This window comes from Python bivittatus, unplaced genomic scaffold, assembly GCF_059951505.1.
Source record: "Python bivittatus isolate LINGU-HERP-01145 unplaced genomic scaffold, Pbiv_v1 ctg000080_np1212, whole genome shotgun sequence".
In the NCBI taxonomy this organism is placed as follows: domain Eukaryota; kingdom Metazoa; phylum Chordata; class Lepidosauria; order Squamata; family Pythonidae; genus Python; species Python bivittatus.
Window position 1 is genome coordinate 55,369,793 of NW_028277035.1, and position 26,939 is coordinate 55,396,731.

Consider the following 26,939-nt stretch of genomic DNA (forward strand, 5'->3'; position numbering starts at 1 on the left):
ACGGCATTTCCTCTGTTTGAACTTCCTCCCACGTCTGCTGCTGCCTCAGGCATTGTCTCAGCAGCTCATCTTTGGGTGCCATCTTACAGATATACTCCCTGATGCTCTGGGTTTCATCCAGAACAGTGGCTTTGACACTCACTAGAACCCGCCTGCCCTCTTTCTGGCTGGTATACAGTTTCTGGGTGTTGGACTTGGCATGGAAACCTCTCTACATTGTGAGGAGCTTCTGGGTCTTCACATCGGCACCCTCCATGTCCTCCTTTGGCCAGCTCACTATATTGGCAGGGTATCTGATGACTAACAGAATGAATACATGCATGCATGCATGCATTCATTCATTCATTCCAAAATTTTCTTTCCCGTGAAGGAAAACATTGGGAATCCATATATTAGTATTGTACAGCAGCCATCTTAAAAACATGGCCTCACATCTGACCACAGACTGCACTCTCTAGTGCTGGGGAGGGAGAGAGGAAGAGATAGATAGATGCAGTTTTTCAACTGGAAGCAGGCTTATACAATTTATTACTTTATTTTATTCTATAAAATTGCACTGTAGGATATGAAACCATATTTCATGACAATGTTATTAGTCTTGCATTTTGCCTCAGATCTAAGAATATACCTGAGGATCCAGTTTGTATACGTTCAGATACACTGTGCTCTCTGGCTCCAGCTGTATTGTTAAGTACACCTCAGACTGCAGTTTGTTCTTTTCCAACTTTCAGAATGTTCTGTTAAGTGGGTGTGAACAGATATAGGCTCTTTTTTCCAGCACCTGATTTGCCACTTTTTTAATGCTGTCATCCAGATTTTCAGGAGAATCTAGAGAGAATGGAAACAGAACTGTTCCTTTAAAGATACATCTAAATGAGAAACAAGACAGTAAACACAAGCTGTTCAGCTGGTGGCAACAACTGCACATTCCTAATGAAGGGAAAGAACATATTATGGGAAAAATGAAAAGGCACATGTATTCTTAAGATACACTGAAAGCATGTTTTAGAAAGGATGGCAGTGGTACTGATTCAGCTTTAGCATGTTTGCTTTGACAAATATTTACTATTTTGTTGACACCGCAGAGGGGTGACATTTTATTTATTTATTCATTCAATATATAGAGTCACATACATGACTCTGGGTGGCTCACAAAGTTAAAAGCACACAAAAAAAATAATAAAAAAATAACCAAAAGTATAACAACCAAAAGCATTAAAAAACATTGAAACAATAAAAACTATTAAAAAACATAATCTTTGAAAGTGTAATCCAACTACTAACAATACAGGCAGTCCTTGTTTAGTGACCACAACTGGGACTGGCAACTCGGCTAAGTGAAGTGGTTGCTAAGTGAAACTGTGACTGTGCTTACAATGTTACTTCAACTTTTCTTTGCTTTATAGATCTGCAAAGGTTCTAAATGTGAGGATTGGTTGCAGAGTTACTTTTTCATCACTGTCGTTAACTGCAAATGGTCGCTATACAAAGCAGTTGCTAAACAAAGACTACCTGTATAGCCATTTAGCAGGCTCCATGCCACCACTGCCGATCCCCAGGCCAGATGGCAAAGCAATGTTTTCAAGCCATTCTGGAAGGCCAATAAGGTTGTGGCTAATCTGACCTCAGGGAGGAAGATGTTCCCGAGGGCTGGTGCTGCGGCAGAAAAGCCTCCTGGGTCCCATCAGATGACATTCCTTACTGGATGGGGCCCATAACATGCCCCTTCTGCCAAACCTGATGGGATGGGTAGATGTAATTGGGGAGAGGCAGTTCCTCAAATAACCTGGCCCATGCCATGCAGGGCTTTATAGGTCATTACAGCACCTTGAATTGAACCCGAAAGCAAACTGGTAACCAATGCAGCTTGGAGAGCAGAGGTGTAGCATGCGCTGATCTAGGTGCACACATGAGTGCCTACACCACTGCATTTTGCACAAGCTGAAGCTGCTGGATGCTCTTCAAGTACAGCCCCATATAGAGCATGTTACAGTAATCCATGCAGGAGGTGACCAGGATATGAGTGACTGAGAGTAGAGCCTCCCGATGCAGGAATGGGCATAACTGGCGCACAACCTGAAGCGAAGGGTCTCCTGGCCACAACTGCCACCTGCTCATTCAGCAGGAGTCATGAGTCCAGAAGGACCCCCAGATTGTGCAGTGCTACCCCATCCAGAACCAAAGATGGCAAGTTCCCAGATCCTGATGATCCCAAAATCTAAAAACACTCAGTCTTGTCAGGTCTTGACAGTACTTGGCCAGCTTAGGCTCAGAAGCTGAGCAAGGTCAGATCCGGTTAGTACTTGGATGGAAGATTTTCAGAGGATATCAGGGTTGTAGGCCAGGCTGGGAAGTGGAAAAAACATCTAGAAAGAAGGCAGTGGCAAGCCATCTCCACAGCACTGCCAATAAAATTGCATGGCCTTGTCCATGAAATCACCAGGAATCAACCTTTACTTGAAGGACTTTTAAAGATATTTTGTTACAGCTAAAGCAGCAATACAAAATACTGAAGTCAATTGTAACACTTACTTTTTTGTAATGATACCATTGTGTAATTATTCACAAAACAAGCTTCAGTGCAGAAAATATTTGCAAGCAGCACCTAGAAGTCAAGTCAAGTCATTAGTAGTTTGAAGTAATTCTGTTCCTAAATATGCTTCAAGAATTTTAATCCATATACCATCATTAACTCATGATATACATGGCTTGCACACAAAATTGGCTTATTCAACTCTAGGTACACAAACTATCTGCTTAGTAAGTAGAAACTGACTCTCTCTCTCTTACTTCCTCCCCACTTCACAGTGCCTGTTGCCTCACAGCTGAATAACTCCATGGCTGAAGTCTGAAAGATTAAGAGAAGATTTTTTTTTTATATCGCTGCCTCTACAACAATTAGAACCTAATAATAATTTCAAATCTCCTGAAGAAACTCTTTAATTTCTACATTTCGTTCAGTGTTTGGTTTTGTAATCTGAAAATCAGTTTAAAACATTGGTTTTGTCGTGTCATCTAAGACATACAGGTTTTAATATCTAAACAACTCTAGAGGAAGGAGGGAAGAATGATTTTGCTAATTCATAGTTAAAAGCCTATCCTGGCTCATCAGCTAGTAGAGGTAGGATAATCAAATATAACGTGTTAGGCAGTAGTCACTTTCTACTCATCTCCAACATCCACATGCAAGCTTTGTACACCGGGTTCCATTTAGCTGAAAACCATAAGAAAATTATCACGGATACATTAAATCATTTCAAAATTATACTAACATTATGATGTACTGGAGAAACAAAACAAGAATCTGTGTGTGTGTGTGTGTGTGTGTGTGTGTTACAAAATCATCCTGTCACAGAACATTTTTTCAACCATATGAAATGCTACAATTGGAAATCTACATAAACCTTGCTCTCAGTTAAAGTAAAAAATAATCTGAATTTCTCCCCTTCTGTCTGCTTGACTGTGCTGTTGTTCAAGTTCATCACATCATTAAGACATAAACTCACCTCATGATCATGATTATTCAAGCCAATACAGATAGATCGACTAGCCCTGGATATGACTGCAGTCATTGCATATAGATTAATGACGATGTCTGCCACTTTTTTAAGAGTCATCTGCTCATCCACAATAGTCTAATATCAAAGAAAACATAATGAATCACTAGTCATAATGAATTGTAATGATTTAAATTAATATAGCAATCATCATTTCCCCATACTGACATGTGGTTAGTGAAAAAAATTGTCTTTTGTAGGCTATATTAATCTCAAAGTTGTCAGACTATGGAAAACAATCACTGATTTATGTATATTCCAAGATAGCGTTTTAGTGTCTTAAAACAAAATTGGAATGGCACTTCAGACATTTAATTTGCCTGCGTTAGTAGGATGAGTCAAGAAAAAAGTGAGAAAGACAAATAAATGAAAAGATTCTGTTTTATTATTCTGGTCAAGCTATGTTTACCTTGCCAAACCTCATTAGCAAGGCTTCAACTGTCTTTCCAAAATCACAGATGTTTAGTTCAAGTTTCTCGACACTTTCCTGCAAAGGAAAAAAAAAAAGAATGCTATATTTTTTCATCTCAACTTGAGACATGGACACAAAGTATATATTTGTATGCCTGGATGACTTTTTGCAGTCTTGAGTTTAATGGCTGATGTTCAGTTATGCACAGAGTGTAGATGGCTACTTAAAATCAGTATGTCAAGAAAATAACTGATCAACAACTGTTGATTTGTTGATTTTAATACAAGGAGGCCTTTTATTAAAAAAAGGGGTGGGTGGGCAGAGGGAGAAACTAGAGAATGTTAAAAATAAACAAACCAGTGTTAATGCTTTGACATGGTTTTCAGGATGAAGTTATCTTTAAGTTTCAGAACTCCTTTTTGATGGTTCTTTCTATTTTATTACTAACCCATAAAATATATTCTCTTTCTTAAACACATGTAGGCTGAAGAATAAGGCAAGGGTCAGTAAGAATGAACTTGCTCAGCCAGCAACTTTATCAGCTTTAAACCTGCAGCCAGTTGAAATGCATATTTAAAATAACTAGTCCTTATCCCAGAAAAAAACAGGTCATTTATCTATTTTCTTCACTATTAGGCATAAATATGATACTGGTACCAAAAGCAAGGAAGTGATGTATGACTGGAGCATTACAAGGCAGTTTAGTAAAGCAGTCTAACTGAAATTCAGTTTGTATTTATATAAATTGATACAGAATTTGGTAAATACAAATAATTGTATTTACGCCTAATTTCTCAGTGAAATCATGAACAATTATTTCTCAGTGAAACAGTGGGTATCCAAAGTTATGCAAAAAACCCTAATGTAAATGCCAAATTAGTTTTATCTTACTTATATCATTCCTTTCCTAAAAAGTGAGTTGCAGGGGTAAAAGCATATATTAATCATTTGAAAAAGCTACCACTAACTGAGCAGCAAGAATTAAGCATAAAAAAACTACCATGGAAAAATACATTAAAGCTGGAAACAGACCAAGCCAATTCAGTAAAAATAGCTAGACAAAGAGATATCTTCCTAAGGGGATGACACAAAAGGCTACATGTGCCGTTTATGTGCAAAGTTTCAGGTTCTCCAGGCAAGTTTATAACATGCTTGTCTGAGACCCTGAAAACTGTCTGCAACTAATTTGCAGGATGTGCTTAACCAAATCAACAAAAGACCAAGTGTATTGTGCAAACCCAGCAATCGGCCATTTGCAGATCTTGGCTAAACTAACCCCGAACTACTCAAATTTAACAGTAACGTGACTTAATCTAGCCAGGATCAAAATCACAAGAGTAATCACAACTACTATTACATTTCCTACCTTGCTTAGTTTTTTCCCTCTAAAAAATGTGAAAAAAAACCCCCACCACCAGAAGCTGCCAAGGAGCATTTGTAAAGGCCCTTCACAGCAAAAAGGGCTGCTCCCCCTTTAACAGGGAGCTGCTGGGAGCAGCAGCAGCTAGACTGCATAAAAGGGGGGCAGTGTCACCAATATAGTTGGTCCAGGATTAAATGGACCAACAGTCTAAACCAGTGTTTTTAGCCTTGGCAACTTTAAGATCTGTGGACTTCAACTCCCAGAATTCCCCAGCCACACATTGAAAAGCACTGGTTTAAACTACAGTACTGTGTAAAAGTTTTAGGCAGGTGTGAAAAAATACTGTAAAGTAAGAATGTTTTCAAAAATATATATTGTAATTGTTTATGTTTATCAATGTACAAAATGCAAAGTGAGCGAACAGAAGAAAAATCTCAATCAAATCAATATTTGGTGTGACTACCCTTTGGTTTCAAACCAGCATCGATTCTTACACTTGCACACTTTGTACACTTGCACAAAGTCAGGGATCTTGTAGGATTAGAGTCTAATTATACCAAGCAGGTGCTAATTATCATCAATTTCATATGTAGGGTGAAACACAGTCACTAACCAAAACAGAAACAGCTGTGTAGGAGGCCGAAAACTGGGTGAGGAACAGCCAAACTCTGCTACTAAGGTGGAAGACAGTTTCATGTCACAGGTCATACCCCATGGCAAGACTGAGCACAGCAACAAGACACAAGGGAGTTCTACTGCATCAGCAAGGTCTCTCCCTGGCAGAAATTTCAAAGCAGACTGGGGTTTCAAGATGTGCTGTTCAAGCTCTTTTGAAGAAGCACAAAGAAATGGGCAATGTTGAGGACTGTAGATGCAATGGTCGACCAAGGAAACTTAATGCAGCAGATGGAACATGCTTGCTTCCGTTCAACATCAGAAGATGTCCAGCAGTGCCATCAGCACAGAACTGGCGGAAACCAGTGGAACCCAGGTACACCCATCTACTGTCCGGAGAAGTCTGGCCAGAAGTGGTCTTCATGGAAAAACTGCAGCCAAAAAGCCATACCTCCGACGTGGAAACAAGGCTAAGTGACTCAACTATGCATGAAAACATAGGAACTGGGGTGCAGAAAAATGGCAGCAGGTGCTCTGGACAGATGAATCAAAATCTGAAAGATATGGCTGTAGCAGAAGGCAGTTTGTTCGCCAAAGGGCTGGAGAGCGGTACAATAATGAGTGTCTGCAGGCAACAGTGAAGCATGGTGGAGGTTCCTTGAACGTTTGGGGCTGCATTTCTGTAAATGGAGTTGGAGATTTGGTCAGGATCAATGGTGTCCTCAATGCTGAGAAATACAGGCAGATACTTATCCATCATGCCATACCATCAGGGAGGCGTGTGATTGGCCCCAAATTTATTCTGCAGCAGGACAACGACCGCAAACATACAGCCAATGTCATTAAGAACTATCTTCAACAAAAAGAAGAACAAGGAGTCCTGGAAGTTATGGTTTGGCCCCCACAGAGCCCTGATCTCAACATCATCGAGTCTGTCTGGGATTACATGAAGAGGCAGAAGGATTTGAGGCGGCCTACATCCACAGGAGATCTGTGGTTAGTTCTCCAAGATGTCTGGAAAAACCCACCTGCTGAGTTCCTTCAAAAACTGTGTGCAAGTGTACCTAGAAGAATTGATGCTGTTTTGAAGGCAAAGGGTGGTCACACCAAATATTGATTTGATTTGGATTTCTCTTCTGTTTGCTCACTTTGCATTTTGTAAATTGATAATCACAATATATATGTTTGAGAGCATTCTTACTTTACAGCATTTTTTCACACCTGCCTAAAAGTTTTGCACAGTACTGTATATAAAAGCAAGCATCTTTGTTTCCTATATGAATGGAGGAATTTGATATCGCACTACAAAGCCTGAAGAACTTTGATTTTGTGTATATTATTTTTCTGCATGGAACACTTACTTTGAGACTGGGATGAACTCCTCCTCCTTTTCCAATTAATCCTATGCTTGCAGTCCTGCTGCTAAACAGCCTGCTCATAACTATATTCCACATCACTTTTACATTTTTTTTCTTGAGTTCTCTGCAGAAGAAGAATTAAGTATTAATTTAAATGGTGCGCATGTGTAATGCTGAACATAATTGTCCTTAAACTTTAGGAGAGTTTTTTCCTCACCTAAAGTGGCACTAATTTTACTCAACATTTATCCTCTTGCTTCTCATTCCTCCAAACTAAGTGATGCTTCATTTGGCTGTAGCTTCAGTTCACTGGGGGAAATGGGTATGGGGTAACCCTTGCCAGCTCAGATGCAGCCCTGGACTTGGTATGATGTGACAAGGGCTCTGCTCTGAAAAGGCAGAACCAGGAGTCCTGCTTTTGGGAGTGTTCAATGGCAAGAAGTGAAACTGTACCTTAAGCCTCTGCAAAACTAAAGCACCCCAGATGCAAAGAATTAAAAGGGATCGTTTCGTCTGCTTTGGGGGCCAGTGTCAGGCCACCTGTTGTCTAGAAGCTGTGCTTTCGATATGCCTGGATTTATTTATTTATATCAATCAATCATCTATCTATCTACAAAATTGATATGGCTGCTCAACTTATATATAGTACATTACTCTGGGTGGCTTACAACAATCAACACGCAAACAATATAAGTAAAAGTTTATGGACAAAACAAGAAACAGAAATAATAATAAAATAACTGAGGCACCCTACAACAAATTCACAACACAAATCATGGCTATGTTGGACTCATGGTCTGGATTAGAGAGATTATGGCCTTCATTTCTTAATCGTTGCAATATATTCAGAGCATCATATGGATAAAATTAATTCTGAAACATCATAGCTATTGTGGTATCAGCAGAAACAGTAGAACTAAAGAATGTGAGTTCTTATATCCAGAATCACTGTTATCATATAAGCTACCTTGAGGTTCCCTTCATTACATACCCATTCTACTGAAATGATGCCAAGTCACAGCATCAATAGTTAACTGACCAACATTACAAGCACTTTTTGTAGTTTTAATAAAGTTACAATAGGTTTAACTTTAAAACTGTCCCTCCAGAACAATGCAAATAGAGCATTATTAAAATGGTCTACTAATGCATACTGTAAGAAAAAATACATTTGAACCAATCTTTTCCTTCAGTGCTGCTCCTACCTACCAATTTTCAATCTGTATTCAGTAATTATTAATTTAATATTATTTCAAAACATTACATACTTTATTTGTTCAGTTAAGATTTTGCCTGCATACTGCATGCCTGTCAAAGCAATATACATCCTCAAAACTTCATTTGTTCCCTGAAACAGAAATATTTGAGCAATTTAAATTTGGATTATCATACAGTCAGGCTTGTATTAAGTATTATTTCTGTCAACAACTTGAAAAGATACATTTAAATCATATTCAAGGATTAAAAGTGCCTAATTGTTACAAGACTACTAGAATAGTTGTTACAATGTATTTTCTCTGAAAAACCACAACCATTATTCCTAATACATTCAAATAATACAATCAAATACTTTAGAAAGAGGGAAGAGAAGGTACAGAAAATCATGCAGAAAGGAAAAAAATTATTCTCTTGTATTTGTCTAAAGATACTCAACTTGAAAAAACGTATACACTGGGCTTCATCTATTTCGGCAACTCCTGAGCTATTCCGATGGTTCTTAAAAAGACATGCATCTGTCTCCCAGTTTTATATAAATATTCTTGAGACTGAATGCAATTTATAGGACAAGCATTCTTATTTACCTCAAAAATCATAAGTATCCTACAATCCCGGAGATAGCGCTCATATGGATAATCTTTTATGTAGCCAAGGCCTCCAAGAATTTGCAACGCTTCACTCACGCAAACCCAAGCAGCTTCAGAACTGAACACCTGCAAATAATCATAGAAACATCACCTGTTATTCTTACATAAGCCAGCTTTTTTTAAACTTAGCAATATAAGAAGCACTTAGTTTTGGCTACTATTAAATTTTGTCATGCTATCGGGATGAAGATGTCAAGCCATATTTGGAGTTATGAAAAACAGCATGGGCTTTTTAAGTGGGCACAGATTTATTAGTAACCACTGCTAAACTCTACAGAATATGAAGATTATGAGCCATTAATTTACAAGAACAATTTTGGAATAATAATAATGATGATGATGATGATGCACACATTTTAGACTCATGATCTAAGCAAACAGGATGTACCATCCAGTTATATGTGCCTATGGAATATATTCTGCTCTCCTGTTTTTTTTGTTTTGTTTTGCTTTTTTCTGCTCCTTTCAGATATTTATACCTCTAGAAACTCCAGGATCCTCCAAACCTGATACAGTCATCTTTAGTGCTATTGAAAAGTAACACTCTGACAACCAAAGTTCAGTCAGTGTTCTCACAGAATGAACATACTCTATGTTCCCCCCCCAATACTGAATTTGAGCAAATTTGCATTTGTTTGCTAAATACATTTTCATCAATAATTTCAACAATCCTACCTGCAACTGGGAACCCTTCTAAAACAGATAACTACATAAGAGTATTAAGGATGGTGTTTATGGTCATCCCCAGGTCCTCTTCCTTTATTTACTTCAATGTGTGATGTAGGCAAATCTTAGTGACTGATATTTCAACGACTGTTTTCATTTCAGTCAGATTTACAGAGTCTTACAGATAAACAGGCACATCACGCCGTAAAGGACTGAATTGATACAAGTGCTATCGTTTAAACAAACAAGCTACAGTGTTTAACTGGAATAGTTGAAAACAAAGAAAGGGGAAAATATATTACAGATGTTTTGATTTGAACATTAGAAGAGATACTCATAGCGTTACAACAACATCTCAGGGAAGCTTACTTTAACAATGGCAGCTTCAACCGAGCAATCCGTGATCCCTGGCCTGTCCATCATGCCTGCAGTGAGATAGGCCATGCTTTCCATTACATAAGCTTTCTGAGCCATAAGGGCAAACTTCTCCTGAAAGATTCAATTAAAAAATCAATTCATATTTAAATATTCTGCATAAATTAAAAAATAACATTAGAATTTATTCTCAATTGCAAGAAATCATGAATACGTTATTCTTATTAAACTTGCAGGAATTAATTTTGTTTATAACTGTCATCAAGTATGTAAGCTATATGATTTTAAATCAGTACTGCTACAGACATAATTTGATATTATGAAAGCATTCTAAATTCCTTAACATTTCTTGGAACAATAAATTAAACTGCACAGTGTCTCATTTACCTGAATTAATCCAAATTCAGACAGCTTCTTATTGAATTGTTTTCTCGTACAAGCATACTCTGCTGTCATTTCTTTAAAAAGTGAGAAAAGGAGGCAATTGAATAGGGCTATGTATTAGGATTGACTCTGAAAAGCAACTTCTTGTTTAAATTTGTAAATGAGAAGCAATTTAGAATTAATGCAATGAATTAAACCGACTCATCTGTGAGATGGACAATTCGTACTACATGAAATCCAGATGAAACTTTTGCGTCTATTCGTGGCACTATCAATGCAATTATCAGCTGTATTTATATCACACATTTACATTGAGTTCATGCTTTATTCTCACTGATGCAAAAGATGACAATTATATTCCAGTATATTGTCTTAATGTCTAAAGCATTTATTTCAAATACAAAAAAACAGCGTGAACTTCAGGATATTTAAGGCAAAATCTCATTTTAAACATTCATATTTACCTCCGTTAAAATCAAAACATTTTTTAATGGTTTGCATGTGTTTTTCCCCCAAACTATTGTATAACGTAGCTAAACCAAGAACAACACTCTTTTTAAGCCCAGGACACACACAAGTTTTAAAAAAAAAAAAATGTTGTGTGCTCCATAAAAAAACAAAAAAACAAAAAACTGGCTAATCACAAAAGGCAAATCATTTCCAGGCGATTCAGTAAAAGCAGGTAATGGATGCCAGTCCCCAAATGCTAGGCATTTATGAGTGCCTATAGCACAACACAAACCTGTTTCCTCCACCAAACCTTGTGATTTTCATTAAAAATTATACATACCAAAAGCATGTATCAGAACATCCTCAGAAACTTTAGACAACACTCTCCAAACCACAACCCCCTTACAACATCTCCCCAACACTCTGGGGCTCACCGAACCTACAAAGGCACTAAGAACTTGCCTACCAGCCAACACCCTTCTCAACATTATAACTTGCTGCACTAATGAATAAAAACCTAGGCTGAGATCAAAATAAAGATCAGCATGTAATTCCTAAGAAAATACTATGCTAAAGAGATGCAATAACTAAAACTAATATTTATAAGGATATGGCAGTAGTCTTTGCACAAAAGGTCTTTAACACGACCAAGAACAATATGGAACTTTAATTGAACTTGGCAACCCAGAAAGCTTAGCCTTACCAATAAGTTTCTTAATCATTCCAGCAGAAGCACTGCCCATGCTAAATCTTCCACTGTTTAGAATATTCATAGCAACCTGAAATAAAGATAAGCAAGGAAAGTATATTTATATGGCTTTTCTCTCACAGCTCCCTTTTATTCAAGACCCAAGTGCCAGTTTTATTCATTTAGCTGGAATTCTGCACAACTGATCATGCTATATTATGATGAAGGGCAATTTCATTAACTTCTCTAAAATGTTTCTAATGACCTATTGTGGAATCACCATGATTTAAATTTCTCTTGATGACGTGTCTCTTGATTGGGCCTTGATTTTTCAGCCCTCATTTAGTCCTTTACCATCTTCAACTACACAGCTTTACAACACACAAATATGCCACTTTCAGCTTTATTCAAGACCCAAGTGCCAGTTTTATTCATTTAGCTGGAATTCTGCACAACTGATCATGCTATATTATGATGAAGGGCAATTTCATTAACTTCTCTAAAATGTTTCTAATGACCTATTGTGGAATCACCATGATTTAAATTTCTCTTGATGACGTGTCTCTTGATTGGGCCTTGATTTTTCAGCCCTCATTTAGTCCTTTACCATCTTCAACTACACAGCTTTACAACACACAAATATGCCACTTTCAGCTTCCCATCCAAACCGTTTCCTCTTTTATGACTACCTATTAACATTTCACTTTCCAAATTAATTCTCCTTTCCCATGTGAAATTCATTCTCTAAATGTCACAGTGAAGTGTAAGGAGTTACTCACTACATCTTACCTTAAATCCTCCTCCAACTTCTCCAATAACATTCTCTACAGGAACTGCTGTATTTTCAAAGTGAACTTCACAAGCTGTAAGATAAAAAGTATTCAATTGATTTTGCAATATCCTTGGAAATATAAGCACTCATAAATTAAGTAAAGGGACTTGAAGATTTCAAGGCTGGGAGTGAGGCCCAAGACTAAATATGGAGCCCATCATTTTAATTTCCAACTCTCCCTGTTCCCCAATTTACACATAACCTGTGACTGTTGCTGACAGGACTGTGTGTTATATTTGAAAAATCCAATTAGATGCAGGTTCTCAATGAGGTGAATACCAGATATAAAAAGACTGAGATGGTGAGAAGAAAAGAGGTATGTACAATTCTATAACTCCTGACCCTGTGTCCTGTGTTTAGTACTAATTGATTTAATTTATCAAAATGTGTTATTTTGAGAACTAGAATATAATATTTTGGAGAATATTAATTAACATAGGATGCCATAAAAAAATAGATCCCTGCTTTAGACTCCCGTACAAGAATATATTAATATAAAGTGCGCTAAGAGCTGGTGTGAAATGTGTTGTTCTAAATGTTATTTGTGTGGCATGGTTGCTATGAAAATTCCCATTTCCCATTGTATACTTGCTTATTTTGAACAGTAAGTTTAATTGCATAAATCTTAGTTACACTGAATTTCTAGTACAATGTTACCTTCAGCAGGACAAAGATCACAAAAGGACATAAAAATAAATATGTCATATGAAGTCCCACCATCAACCACTAACTTCTATTAATGGAGGGTACAGCATACAGAAGAGCATAATGGCAGTGGGGTTTTACCTGGAAAATCTTAAGTTGTTATAAATAAATGCAGATATGAAGTAAAGATGGTGAGTGTGATCATGCAACTAAAAACATTCAGAAAACATGTGCATATTAATAACTTTTTTTCCCAATTAAAAAAAAAGTGTCTCAGACATTTTAGAAAAAGTAGTTGACAAAAACACTGGAATTGCTTTTGCAGTCCAGTAAACAATTTACCCTTGTATCTTCCAAAATAATGTTAATATAATTCTTACTATTAGATCCGCGTATACCCAGTTTATCCTCTGGTTTTCCATTAGTGATTCCACCAAAAGATCTTTCTACAATGAAAGCAGTAATTTTGTCTTTTACTGCACCATCTTTATCAACAATCTCAGTTTTTGCAAATACAGTAAAGATATCTGCAATACCACCATTTGATATCCATATCTGCAATTGAAAGAAAAGGATTATTTTATGTTCTACTTGGAAGAAAAATGAAAGTTATTTCACTAAATATATATGAACTGATAGGCAGATTTCTTTGTTTGTTGTATCTTTGGTATGTTCTCTTCAGAAATCATTAGCTAAGACTGAACACAGATCTGACAAACTAGATTCAATACTGGGAAACGAATCCTTTGGAAACCCTAAAGAGTTAGAAAGTTCACACACAGAAAAGCACCTTTAGATACATCTGCTTTCTTATTAGGTTACTTTAGTGTTTGTGCTATTCACTCTTTTCATAACGGGGCTGATCTTATCCAGCTAACTTTCCCTTTAGACATGTAGATGGCATTGGTTAAACTGACACACACAAAGTAGCCCGTTCCGTACCTTTGAACCATTTAATATGTAATGCTTTCCATCTTCACTCAAGGTGGCTCTGGTCTGGATGGATGCAGCATCACTTCCACTGAAATACAGGTAAATCAGGAAAATGGGATTTGGTAGCTGAATTGAGCCAGTGAATGCAATATCCTTTCTCCCTGAGGAATCTAAATCTGAAAAAGCTAGGCATTATTATCATTCCAAACATTTCAAAATAATTCCTTAAAAATGGTTAAGTTGCTTCTGTGAGTAACAACAAATGGAAACCTAATCTGTGCTTAAAGACAGGCAGATAAAATTTGCACAGAATAAGGTGGTAACTGTCAGATACTCTAACCCAGCGTAAGTGGCAGCCGCCTCCCCATCTTGCCTGCTTTCCACCATTCTGAAGCTTCCACCCACTGAAGAAAACCAGCCAGCACTGGAATTTGTACCAGGCCTTCATGACTCACATGAGGGGGTCTCTCAGAATGGGACAGTGTGGATGAGGTGGCCTGTGTTCACTGCCACCTCATTATGCCTTGCTCCGAGTGAAGCTTTCGGGCTTGCCATATGCCTCTGTGACTGGGCTGGCCATTTGAAAAAAAGCAGCTTACGAACTCTCAGAATCATCTATCAGCTAGTTATGGAGGAAGTGACACAGGAAAGAGATCACCAGCTCCCTTTCAGTGGAGCAGAAGCAGGTCCGCATAATTTCTCCTGTCTCCCTTTCAGCCTCTTGCTTTTATCATTCAGCAACAGAGTGTTTCCATTTTGCCCCATCTCCTTGCTTTCAGCAGAGCTTGCCTTTCCTTACTTGTCTGTCCTTTTCCTTTATTCAAACTGAATATAAGATAACCTTCTCATTTTAAAGGCACAATATTTGTGTGCATGTCCTCCAGCTTCTCCCTCAAATGCTTTTTATGTTGGAGACAATTACAGCAAGAAAAATGTAATTACATATACAGATATGGTTCATTCAGATTCTATAAACAGATTAAAAACAAAGCAAGAACTACTTAGTAAAGGCTGGGATATACCATGGTCGATGTATTTACAAATAGCCGGTAGCATAAAATCAGATCTCAAGAAGGAAGGAGTGACATTAAGGAGGGGGGGCAGAATTTGAAACACTCATACAAAACCAACAGCACCTATTAGGGCACATATATAAACTTTTACTTAGATATGAGAGAGAGACAGAAAAAAAAACCCTGTATGATAAAATGGATCAAAACTTTAAAGAAACAGTCACAACACAACAATGAGGAAGAATTATGGACTAAAACTGTAACATTTACATCAAGCTATAACCTAAAGGAAAATTGATACAAACTGTTTTACAAATGGTATACAACTTCATCAATAATATCTAAGATAGACAAATCATCATACAGCAATAAATGTTGGAAATGTCAAGAAACAGAAAGAACATTTTAACCACGTGGTAGATATGTAAAAAACATCAAAAGTACTGGAAAGACATACATAGTACAATGTAGAAAAACTAAGAATTTAAATTTGAAATGGAACTACAACTCTTCTTCTTAGTACAAAAATCAACAAGAAACATAATTTAATGAGATATTGATATAATTTTGCTCAACACTGTGAAGGAAGACACAATTCCAACAATATCTGATTGGGAACTTAAACTTGGGGAATATGCAGCAATGGTAAAACTAACAGTATATTTGCACAATAGAAGTTTAACTGAATTTAAGCAAGAATGGTTCCCATGCATAAAACACATCATATAACATGGGAAATATAATCATTTACAGTCTGGCTTCTAAGGGGGCCTAAATTTCTACAAATATTGCAAATTAGCAGGTGTATAAAAAGGGGAAAGTCTGAAACCCAATAGTTCTTTTTTTAAATTTTCCTTTTTCTTTTTTTCTACTTTTTTGGTATTTTAATTCTTGTTAAATTTACTCCATTTATTTTTTCCTTTCATTAATATGTTACACACACACACACGCACTATGTAACAATACAATGGAGACATTAATATTAATCAGCTTAAGACAGAAACCTTTATGATAAACAAATACTTTGATGTTAGTTGTATCAGTTCCTTTTTCAGTTGAAAAAGCCAAATAATTTTATGCTTGTAATACTGACATCCTAAATTGTAATTAATATTGATATAATACTTTTTTCCTCTATTTTCAATACTGTAAGATATCTAAATAATATAATAATTTTAATCATATTATGTAAACATCACTGTACTGAAAAAATACAATGTATCAAGTTATTTATAATTAATAACTAATTGTGTGTATGTGTATTTGTGTGTGTGTGTGGCAAATTAAATATGGTATGTACTGATTTAGATCATTCAGAGTTTAGCAAGAATTTCTTGCTATTTCTTTGCATTTGTTTTGTAAGATAGGCAAATATCTACAACTCTGAGCTCCTGGCCAAATGAAACAAAATGCTTATCAGTCCCCTTGTCCGTAAACATATCTGTCTGTAGTGAGGGAAAAGTGGAAGCCTGCACTCTTGGATGACTTTTTTCAAGGAACCAGACTTTTCCCATTCTCACAAGGCTTGTCCCACTCACCACAGTGAGCAGGTTTGTGAAATCCCAGAGGTACGTGAGCATTATTCTGATAAGTGCAAATAGGAAGCAGGAAATGGCTTAGCTAAGGCCACAGGGCCAGTTCTTCACAGGAAATCATTCTCACCAGGGATCATTCTCACCAGGGATGTGTAAATAAATTTAGTATTTTAATGAATCCATTAAAAAAATGCTACCTTCCTGGTTCTGTGAGACAAAATGCTGCAATGTGCTCCCCAGAAGCCAGCTTAGGTAGATACTTTTTCTTCTGTTCCTCAGTGCCTGCAATCAGGAGTCCCTGCCAACAGCAAACAAATAAACCAACCATTCACTAATATGCAGTCATGCAGGCAAGCATTTTAGAAGTACAGGTACTAAGATCATAGAAACTAACTACTCCCTAGGGCCCTGTCATTCCAGGAAGTGGTGTTCTGAGTGCCATGGTCTCACTGGTGCGTTGCAAGTCTTCCTAATCTAGCACAGCACCTCTTTCCAGAAAGTGTGACATGAAAGGGGCATTGATGTGATGACCATTCAGTCAGGTAACTGAAGGCAATCTCACAAACAGCTAACATAAATTCTTCTGAAATCTATAAAAATTAGTACATGCTAAATTTGAAAACTTCTCAGAAGTTAAATGTATTTATCTAAACTGAATTAAGTCCATGCTGCTTTTGTTTTGGCCTAGTATTTATTTGCACAGATTCTTCCCAATGTTTCTAAAAATGGAGTTGAGGATCTTGCTCTTTATTGCTCAAATCTAAAATTTCAATCTATTATCAACCTTCAATTTAATCACCTTATACATACAGCATATCCTATGATCTTCTCTGAAATGTATGACCAGCTTTGAAATGTTGATTCTTATGGCCTTACATAAACAGAAATTAATACTTTAATAAAGGAAAAATTACCTTTAGCCCTATAGCCTGATGAGCTGCCAAAGTTACTGTAATAGCTCCGTCTTGAGAAGTTATTTCTCCTAAACGTGCATACATTGTATTTGAAAGACCAAGGCCACCTGAAAAAGATGTAGTCTAACAAAACAAATTGTCTACAACACAAAAATTAAACAAAACTGCTTTGTGATTTTTTTTTTAATCTTTAGAATCAATTGAGGCTTTTTTAAAGAAAACACTATGTTTATAAAAACAGAGAAAAAAATTAAAGCATTGATCCTCCTTTAACCTAAACAGAGATATAGTCAACTTTCTGTCAAGACTTGTTTTCCATAAAATATTTTTTAAAACCTATTCTAATTTTGTCTCACCAATGTAGAACAACTGTACATAGGGTCTCATTTTTCACATATCTGTCATGAAGACTCCAGTGCTGTATTCTATAATCTTGCTTTCATTATCAGCTACAGGGTAGGACTACTGTATTCATCAATGCCTTTTAACTCTAGGTGACCAGGCCAGAGACAGAAGCATGTGGAACATCTTATGACTGTATATGCTAATTTATGTAAAAGTGTATTAAATGGCTTGCTCAAAGAATCCTGCAATTTTAAGCAATGCCAGTAGTAGTAGTAGTAGTAGTGATGATGATGATGATGTTTTGAGGCAATATTAATAATTGTAAGTGAAAACTGAAAATTTCAATTTTTCCCAGCCCCAAAATACTACAGAGAAACAGCATTACCACATCAACTCAACGTTCAGACCCAGATAGAAATTTTAAATCTATAATGAAACAAAGGATTTTCAATTCCCAATAAAAATGCGTCTATGAAATAAATGATTAAAAATCTGTATAGGAGGAAACTAAAATTAAAAAAAATAAAATTAAAACAATTAAAATAAAATAATGTTTAAATAAATGTGTGTCAAAAGGTCAAAGCATCTCTTGCTCCAAAAGAACAAAAACCAACATCCAATTTTCTACATACTTTCACTCACCATATTCCTGTGGTACTTGCATGCCAAAGAGCCCCAGATTCTTTAGCCCATCAAGAGTTTCTTGTGGAATTTTAGCATCTTGATCAATTTTCTTAGAATCCACTAACAAACATGTAGAAAACCATATATTATAACTGATCAATAATTACATGTCTTAACAGTAAGATTCAGACATTACTTTAGCAAACTAACACAACAGAACCAAGCTTGTTCAGTTTATTTTAGTGACTTATCTCATGTTTTTATACTTATTTAGTTATGAAATAAGCACAAGATTTGTGTGAATATCATTTCTTTTGCTTTACAGTTATCTCTCCAGCTGTTTACAGCCATCCTGGCTTCCATAGTTCAGTTAAATTTAGGAGATCATGAAGGAAATTTTCCCTTTGGGAGAAACATACGTCAAATATTTTAAAAAATGACTCAAAATGCCACTAGGAAACATTTGAAATAAATTCTCAAACACTCAGAGAATAAAGGAGAAAAAAAGGTAACCTTTTGAAAAACTGCAACATAAGTTTCAACACAGCATTAGTAAAACTCCTTAGTATGATTCATGCTATTTTTTACTTTTTGCTAAAATACACATGAAAAAAATGCAGATAAGCAACAAGCTACATTTGATCATTTTACTGTTAGTATTATATTTTAGTTTTACACTTGGCATGATAAAAAGCTTTTCATAAAAAAAAAAAGTTTTGAAGAGGGCAAAAGTGTACCTTCTTCAAGGAAGAATTTTTCCACTGGTGCTATAAAGTGATTGATTTCTTCCAATTCTTCATTGCTAATTTCAGGATAAGGCAAAACTTCCTTCTGAAATGACAGATTTTAACGATTTTTGTAAAAACAAATAAATAAAAAGATTGTTTATTGTGTTCAAAGAAATGGCCAGGGCCACTTAGCTGATTCCTGCAAGTCAGCTATCTAACCTCTGCTTGAACGCACTCCCGTGCTGGGAAGCCCACTTTTGCCTTAGGTATTTGGCCTTACTATTAAACTATTCTTAATGTTTTATCACAATTTCATAACTTGGCAGATATTCTTTACCCAGGCATGGACAACACTATTTAAGGAAAAGGAAAATGGTAACTTCTAATGAACTCTCTCTCTTTCAACACTTCAGAGGCTCGTTTGCATTTTCTACAGCTTCGTGTAATTTGAAGCTGAACTGACAGAAGTTCCTTTAACTCAAGTTGTGGTGATCCTTTCCACATAAGTCTCCCTTTAAAATGTTTTTTGTCTCTTTCAGATGTGGGATACTTAAAACAGTCTCAAAATCCTGCTTCCCCATATAGTGACTTTGGGTGGCTTATATATGGTTAAAAACAGAAAAACCAAGAACAAAGCACACAGAACAACTCAAGATAAGATAAAGGCCAAATCGCAGCATATTCCAATTCAAAGTCATTTCAGGACATGTTTATCCAATGCTCTGGCCCAATCAATACCAGGGGGAAAAACAGGTTTTCAGGGTCTTAAGGAAGGCCAACAGGGTTGGGACCATCCAATCTTGGGGAGAAGGCTGTTCCAAATGCAGGCGCCACAAGAGAGAATGTCATAGAGCTTTAGTTTACTGGGCCTTCCCTAATTCATTATTCCAGTCAGGAATTGATGAAGCACTTTCAATAGTTTCAGTTTCGTGTGATGAAAAACAGAGATAGCACTTTGTGTAATCAACATATTGATGGCACAGCACTCTATGGCATCTTCCACATGGCAGCCCTAAACTTCTTTTATCCAGTGTGGGAACTGATTTAAAGTATGGCAGCTTAAATGAATGTCGACTGTACTATGAACTATGTACTATGTACTATTCTGGCACGGCAATGAAGCAGAGGTCTGCCTACAAAGAGATGGCGGTTGGGTGTGGAATGCCTCCTTTGGTGCCAGCTTGCAGAATTTGTTGGGGTAGGCTTGGGCAAATGTGAATGGCCTGACTAGTGTGAGTGGGTGCCTGGGATGGAGGCTTCAGCCTGCTTTCAAACTGGTCAAGCGACAAGTTGTGGGTTCAGAGATGCTCCACAATGGTACCCCCTCACATGGTCCATTTCTGAACACAGCTCTCTTAGTGTCCTGAAAGTGTAACTGACAGGAACAACAGAAGACCTGTCTGCCAGTCCACCAGCCTTCTGTAAGACTGATAAACCTCTGTCCCCAAATAGCCCAGTTGACAGTTTGGTGGGACCGAGGAAAGATGTGGAGTGAAGCTCCTAGTAGTGCTGCAGCCAACCAACCTACAAGCTGGGTTATCTTTGGACAGAGGTATACCAATATTACAAAAGACTGGTACATAGTTTTACTATTCTTCCTGTTGCTTGGGCTAGAAGGGGAATAAGCAGAATTCCATAATATAAGTGCTATGGGGTTTAAATGCCTCCCCCCCACCAACCAGCACTAATTCCTGGTGATGTCCACACAAGGAGGGGTAAAATCACTGCAAATTGGTAGCACCCACACAGAACTCAATCCCCTGCACAATGGTACTACTGTTAGTACCAAAATCTGCTGGATGTTTCAAAAGAATCAACAGATATATACATTCAGTGTTCTCTTCCCAATGAAGGTCATCCAACAGAGTGACCAATATTATTTCAGTGCCAAATCTAGGCCAAAACCCTTACTGAAGCAGATCTTGAGAGTCAATTAAAGCAAGAATGAGCAGGCTTGATCTGTTCCTTCCTTCAGAACGTATATTAACCACTAGCCTATAACTGAGACCTGATATAGTGATGATTCTTTTTCAGGACTGGTTTCTCTACAGTCTCTTTGAAAGAATGTATAATTGCCTAGACCAGTGTTTCTCAACTTTGGCAACTCTAAGATGTATATATATCAACTCCCAGAATTCCAAAGCTGCCAAGGTTGAGAAACACTGGCCTAGACGAAGCTGGCCATCCCTTCCCTACTATATGTGATAAGCTATTTCAGAGAAGGACCAAGCAATCTCTTTGTAGACCCTTGCCTCAAGAGGTGACCTTGTCTGTGCCCAGAAATTAAGCAAAGTCAGCCTTGGTTAGTATTTGAATAGAAGACTACTGGGGAATACCAGGATTGTATACTAGATTGGGAAGGCAAAAAACTTGGTGAAGAAAACAATGGCAAACATTTTGTATTGTTACAAGAAAATTTTCTTAGAGTTTACAAATTTCACTAAGCCAATATTTAGATTTTGGCACAGAAATACCCTTCCAGGAATATATCATTGCCTTTTTCATAACAATCCAAACACCATATATCAAACGTTTTTCAAAAATTGAGAGTCCAGATTTTTGGAAAATAGTTTGATAACACATTAACATATTTGACTTTTAATTTCCTTCCAGGAACCCAGTTCACTATAGTAATAATATCTAGCCCATAAGAAAGTAAACCTGTGCACTAAAATTCCTCCAAATTTATTCATCTCATGCATAGCAAGGAGGACAACATTCCTTAAAACACGAAGCCACCGATTGGGCAATATGGGATACTCTATTTCTCTATTCCAAAGTTCTTATCTTTGAAATTTTTTTTAAACTGTGATACTGTATATATTCACAGATAAGCCCATCCACGGATAAGCCGACCCTCAAATTTTTAACCAAAATCCCATGAAAAATGGGCCACCCATGGATAAGCCGACCCTCAAAGTTTTTATTTTCACAAATGGCTTATCTGCAGGTAGTGGATTTTTCATAATATTTTGGTTAAAAATTCAAGGGTCAGCTTACCACAGATGGGCTTATCCCCAACTATATATAGGTACTGTAAAAAACGATTACCCTATATACTCACAGATAAGCCTAACTGTGGATATGCTGAACTTATTTTTTGGGATGTATTTTGGGACCTAAAATTCTCAGTTTATCCATGAGTATATACATAATAAGAAATTGTCAGTTTAGATTCAATGAAAACTTTCTCCAATATACTCAATGCCTCCAGGTTTTAGAGGCTACAAGGGGATTGGGCCAAAAAGTGAACATGGTAAATGTTTTATATTCTCATTCAGTTGTTTCAGTGCTTTGAAAGCATTTGTTAGTTTTGAAAGCATTGAAAGCACTTGAAAGTTTTGACAGCAGTGTTACTTATTAGCTCCTTAACAGTAATAATTTAATTTTCAATCCATTTTTAAAAAAAATTAAAATAGGAATTACAAAGTATTAATTTTTTATGAGAACTGAAATAAATTTTTAATTTTCTGCCCAGTAAAGTCCAAACATGCCTTCAACACTTGAAAATTAACAAATTCCTATTGTATGAGAATCAAGGGTTTGGCAGTTCACAGGTGCTAATAACTCTCAAGTTGAGCCCACAAAGGTGAATAATCAGCACAGTTAAAAAGTGTACTCCGTAATATTTTTTAAAATTTGTAAAATTAAAACCACCATTAGAGAGTCATAACTTTAACAACAACAACAACAACAATAAAACTCTGGGTATTTGTTCCTTCCAGGGAAGAGGAACCCACTATTAATTTACTAATCCATTTAAAATATTTAGGCAGAACCAGAAGTATCCACAGGACAGGTTAAATGTCAAAAACAGTGCCACACTGTAACACCACCCCTTTTATACATGTGACATGATGTTGCATGTATATGCAAAAGAGGGAGAGTTCATACTGTGATGGCATGATTCATTTTTACAAATGCATCACATCTCTGGCTGGAACCAACACAGGTATTGTTTTCAAAATGTATATCTCTCCTAACACAATATTAATTTTCACCCTACTGATTTTTCCCCACAAACATAGGCATAGTTTCATCTACTTCTTAATTTCCTTTTATCTGGGTAATACAACTTGAAATGTTCTTATCCATTAGATAGAATATATCCCTAGGGATAGGCTGCTGAATGTTAAAGGAACTTGGAGCAGCAGGTTTTTCAACTCTCTCCTGGCTCAGTTCACGCATACCATTGCTGGGAATGTTGTCTAAAGACTGGTAGTCCAAGTTTCACAATAAATGCTACTGCTCTGTGATAATAATTACACTTGCCCTATAATCTATAGCCAATGATTTTCCCCAGTTCTCTTCCATCTTCAAAACTTGGTTGATGTGGATAACTTCATACTTTATGTAGCAAATGAATGGCAAACCTGCACTGATGCTTTCAGCAATAAATATACAAACCATGAATGACACAAGTTCAGGTTCATAACAGGAACCCTAGACTGGCTATTGCCTCCTCATATAAGTGTTTAAAGATTAAAAATTACATTGAGATTTATAAATTTCTGCAGAAATGACTAGTATTAAACTTTATATCATCAGGATGCATATTTTTTTGCATAAAGTTGCCCTGAATCTCTGCATAAAATTTATTTACTCATTCATTTAAATATATTTACAGGTAGTCCTCAGTTAACAACCACTTGGTCAACAACTGTCGAAGTTGCGATGGTGCTGAACGAGGCAGTTACGACTGGTCCTCAAACTTCTGGCCAACCCAGCACCCCTGCAGTCACGTGATTATGTTCTAGGTGCTTGGCAACCAGCTCATACTTACGATGGTTACAGCATCCCACAGTCACATAATCGCCACTTGCAACCTTCCCTGCTGGCTTTCCACAAGTAAAGTCAATGGAAAAATCAGCAGGGAAGGTCACAAGTTGCTCTGGTAAGTCAGTCCTGCTCGCACTGCTTTTTCTTCCAAGGAGACTGGATACAGAGTACGAGATCCCAGGGATTTCGTACTCTGTAGCATGCACACACCTGCAGCACCCCCCTGCCTGCACTCCGTAGCACACGCCCATTTGTGCGGTGCCATGGCAGCCACCTATGCACCCTCTGTCATCCTGCAGGAGCCATCCACAGCCTGGCTGTGTTCACAGAGTGCCACAGCATGCCCTCCCACACTCTGCAGTAGCCACCCCTGCCCTGGCCCCAGCACACCTTCTCCCATCCAGCAGCAGCTACCCCCAGCCCAGCCACACACATGGCACCGCAGTAGCCACTTACTTGCCCGCAGGCCTGCTTGTGAGCTGCCTGGGACTGGTGACTTTCTGTCAGCTTCCACATTGACCTTGCTTGTGGGAAGCCAGCAGGAAATCGTGAGGAGGTCCTCACTTAACAACCCACAATAAAATGGGCATTGCCGGGATTGCTGTTGCTAAGCGATGCAATCACATGATGTCGCGCTTTATGACTGTATTGCTTAACGATGGAAATTCTGGTCCCAATTACTGTTGTTAAGCAAAGACTACCTGTATTTCTTCAATTTATATGGCTGTTAGCTTGGTACACATCTCAGGGCAGTGTATATCATCAGTAAATACCAATTAAATTAATATAAAAACAATACAGTAAACAAATAACAAAAATTTAAGGACATAAATTGCCACGAAAGATTCATCCAACAAGATCATACTACTCCCTGACCCAGGGCCTGGGGAAAGAGCCAGGTCTTTAATGCTTTTCAAAAGGGCAGGAAGGGTTGGGGCCAATTAAATCTCAGGGAAAACGCTGTTCCAAAGGGTGGGGTCAGCAATAGATATTGTCCAAGTGATAGGACCTGGAGTATCTTGGCTCTGTCAGATCTTGGAAGAAATAATTGGAGATGTGTAGTCCAGCAAGTAGCCCAGCCCTGTGCCATAGAGGACGTTTAGAGGTAACAACTAGCATCTTGAATTGCAGCTGGAAGCTAACTGGTAACACTACAGTTCACAAAATAGAGCTGCTACATGGCCATACTGAGGTATGCCCATAACTACCTGCGCCATTACTCTCAAGTGGTCATCAAAGGCAACCCCTTATAGAGTGCACTGCAGTCATCCAATTGCAAAATGACCAAGGCATGAGTGACCATGAGCAGGGCCTCCCAATCCAGAATTGGGTGCACAAGGTGGAGCTGTGCAGACCCTCTAAGTCATAAGTCTAGGAGGACCCCCAAATGGCATACCAGATCTGTTTGGGGCACTGACCTCACTGAGAAACAAAGATGGAAAGTATCTCAATCCAAAATCCACAACCATTTGTTTTTAAAAGGGTTGAGTCTGAAAGAACCTCAACAGCATCAGTTGGAGCCCAGGGTTGAGATGTACCACAGAATATCATCAGTATACTGATGATAACTAATCCCATGCTGACAGGTGACTTCACTCAGTGATCTCATGTAAACATGTAGGAGTAAGGAGAGAATTAAGTCTTTAGGCACCCTACAAAGAAAAGGCCTCTCTCCCCTTACAAACATTGACTGGTACCAGTCCTGGGAGAAGGAGGAGAACTACCACAACACTGTGCCTCTCACTCCCAATCCCTGAGCTAGTCCAGAAGGATACCATGATGAAAGTTATGGAAGTTCACTGAAAAATCAAGGAGGGCCAGGATGGATACACCAAAGCATTATTTCTTCTCCAAAAAAGGTAACATTTTCAATAGGATACTGCGATGCAACAAAAGAGAAAAAATGATTCCATAAACTCCATAAAATGGATGTTAAGTATGACTTCCTCAGATAACAGGCACATGTAACAGAGAGTCATACTGCCAACTTAGATCTTTCCATCATCTTGCAATAGCAAAATTCTGTTTCAAACACACAATCATTAGGGCCCACTTAATAGCCCTGCCAGGAAAAAAGAATCAAAGTGAATGTGCTTGCTGTTTCTGAAATTAAAACAACTAAATAAGCTTGATGCAGATTTCCTCAGGAAAAAAAATTCGTTAAAAGCTAAGATTTTCAGTTCAATGGTAAGTTTGCATTTAAGAAGCTACAACATCTAGTCTTTTAAAAACTAACCAACTCCTGTTCTTCCCTTGTTGTTTGTTGTAAATTGCCCTGGAAAAGTTGAACATTACCACGCTCTGATCTGGCGTCTGAGTGGATTCTAATAAAAACCATCACTAAGTTATAAGCTTGGATCCCTCCCTTCCCATACGGACACTTAGCTTCAGCTTATTCATTTCATGCTTCTAACACCTCCCTCAACTATAGATCTACAGCCTAAAACCGCAGACAAAATTAGTCTGACAAGTGAACTCGCGCTGAAACACAAGAAAGGAGTAAAGGTTTCTCTGAGAAAGGGCAACGGGGAGAAACGAGGCAAACACCACCTGCAGTTATAAAGCAAACCAAGATCATAAGGGGCATCGCCAGGGGCTCCTGAGATGCCGGAAAACTGGGGTCTTCCTCTCCATCCCTTAAGACCCAACGTCGCAGGCCCAGGGAAAGCACGAAGCTCCCGGCAGCCTCACCGTTTGGAAGTTCCCCAAGAAAAGCTCCTTAACAAACGCGGGCCGAGGGCAGCCGGTGCGAAACAGCCTGGCCCTGGGCGGGAGCGCAGTCCGCGCCACTCGCAGAAGCAGACCGAGCCCACTCATGTCTCCGAGCGCTGCTCTCCCGGCGACGGAATGGGCGGCGC

At 37.8% G+C, this 26,939-nt stretch overlaps 1 protein-coding gene across 2 annotated transcripts in view; it reads right to left on the reverse strand.

Annotated features, from left to right (window-relative positions):
- Positions 1–26,939, reverse strand: part of ACAD9 (acyl-CoA dehydrogenase family member 9) — a 31,872-nt gene extending 4,933 nt beyond the window's left edge. Inside the window, exons 1-18 of one of the 2 annotated variants that reach the window (XR_015794865.1) lie at positions 26,773–26,939; positions 19,312–19,405; positions 18,593–18,694; positions 17,606–17,712; positions 16,889–16,989; positions 14,153–14,231; positions 13,591–13,765; positions 12,523–12,596; positions 11,749–11,824; positions 10,599–10,669; positions 10,206–10,325; positions 9,108–9,236; positions 8,574–8,653; positions 7,309–7,429; positions 3,967–4,044; positions 3,507–3,635; positions 2,533–2,605; positions 629–828 (exon numbers count right to left, since the gene is read on the reverse strand). Coding sequence is in view for 1 of the 2 variants with exons in the window: in XM_007433035.4 (XP_007433097.1) it covers positions 728–828; positions 2,533–2,605; positions 3,507–3,635; positions 3,967–4,044; positions 7,309–7,429; positions 8,574–8,653; positions 9,108–9,236; positions 10,206–10,325; positions 10,599–10,669; positions 11,749–11,824; positions 12,523–12,596; positions 13,591–13,765; positions 14,153–14,231; positions 16,889–16,989; positions 17,606–17,712; positions 18,593–18,694; positions 19,312–19,405; positions 26,773–26,898 (1,836 nt within the window). In the remaining variant the exon portion in view is untranslated. Of the gene's footprint in view, positions 1–487; positions 829–2,532; positions 2,606–3,506; positions 3,636–3,966; positions 4,045–7,308; positions 7,430–8,573; positions 8,654–9,107; positions 9,237–10,205; positions 10,326–10,598; positions 10,670–11,748; positions 11,825–12,522; positions 12,597–13,590; positions 13,766–14,152; positions 14,232–16,888; positions 16,990–17,605; positions 17,713–18,592; positions 18,695–19,311; positions 19,406–26,772 lie in introns of those variants that run through there. The other variant, XM_007433035.4, reaches the window with a different exon arrangement.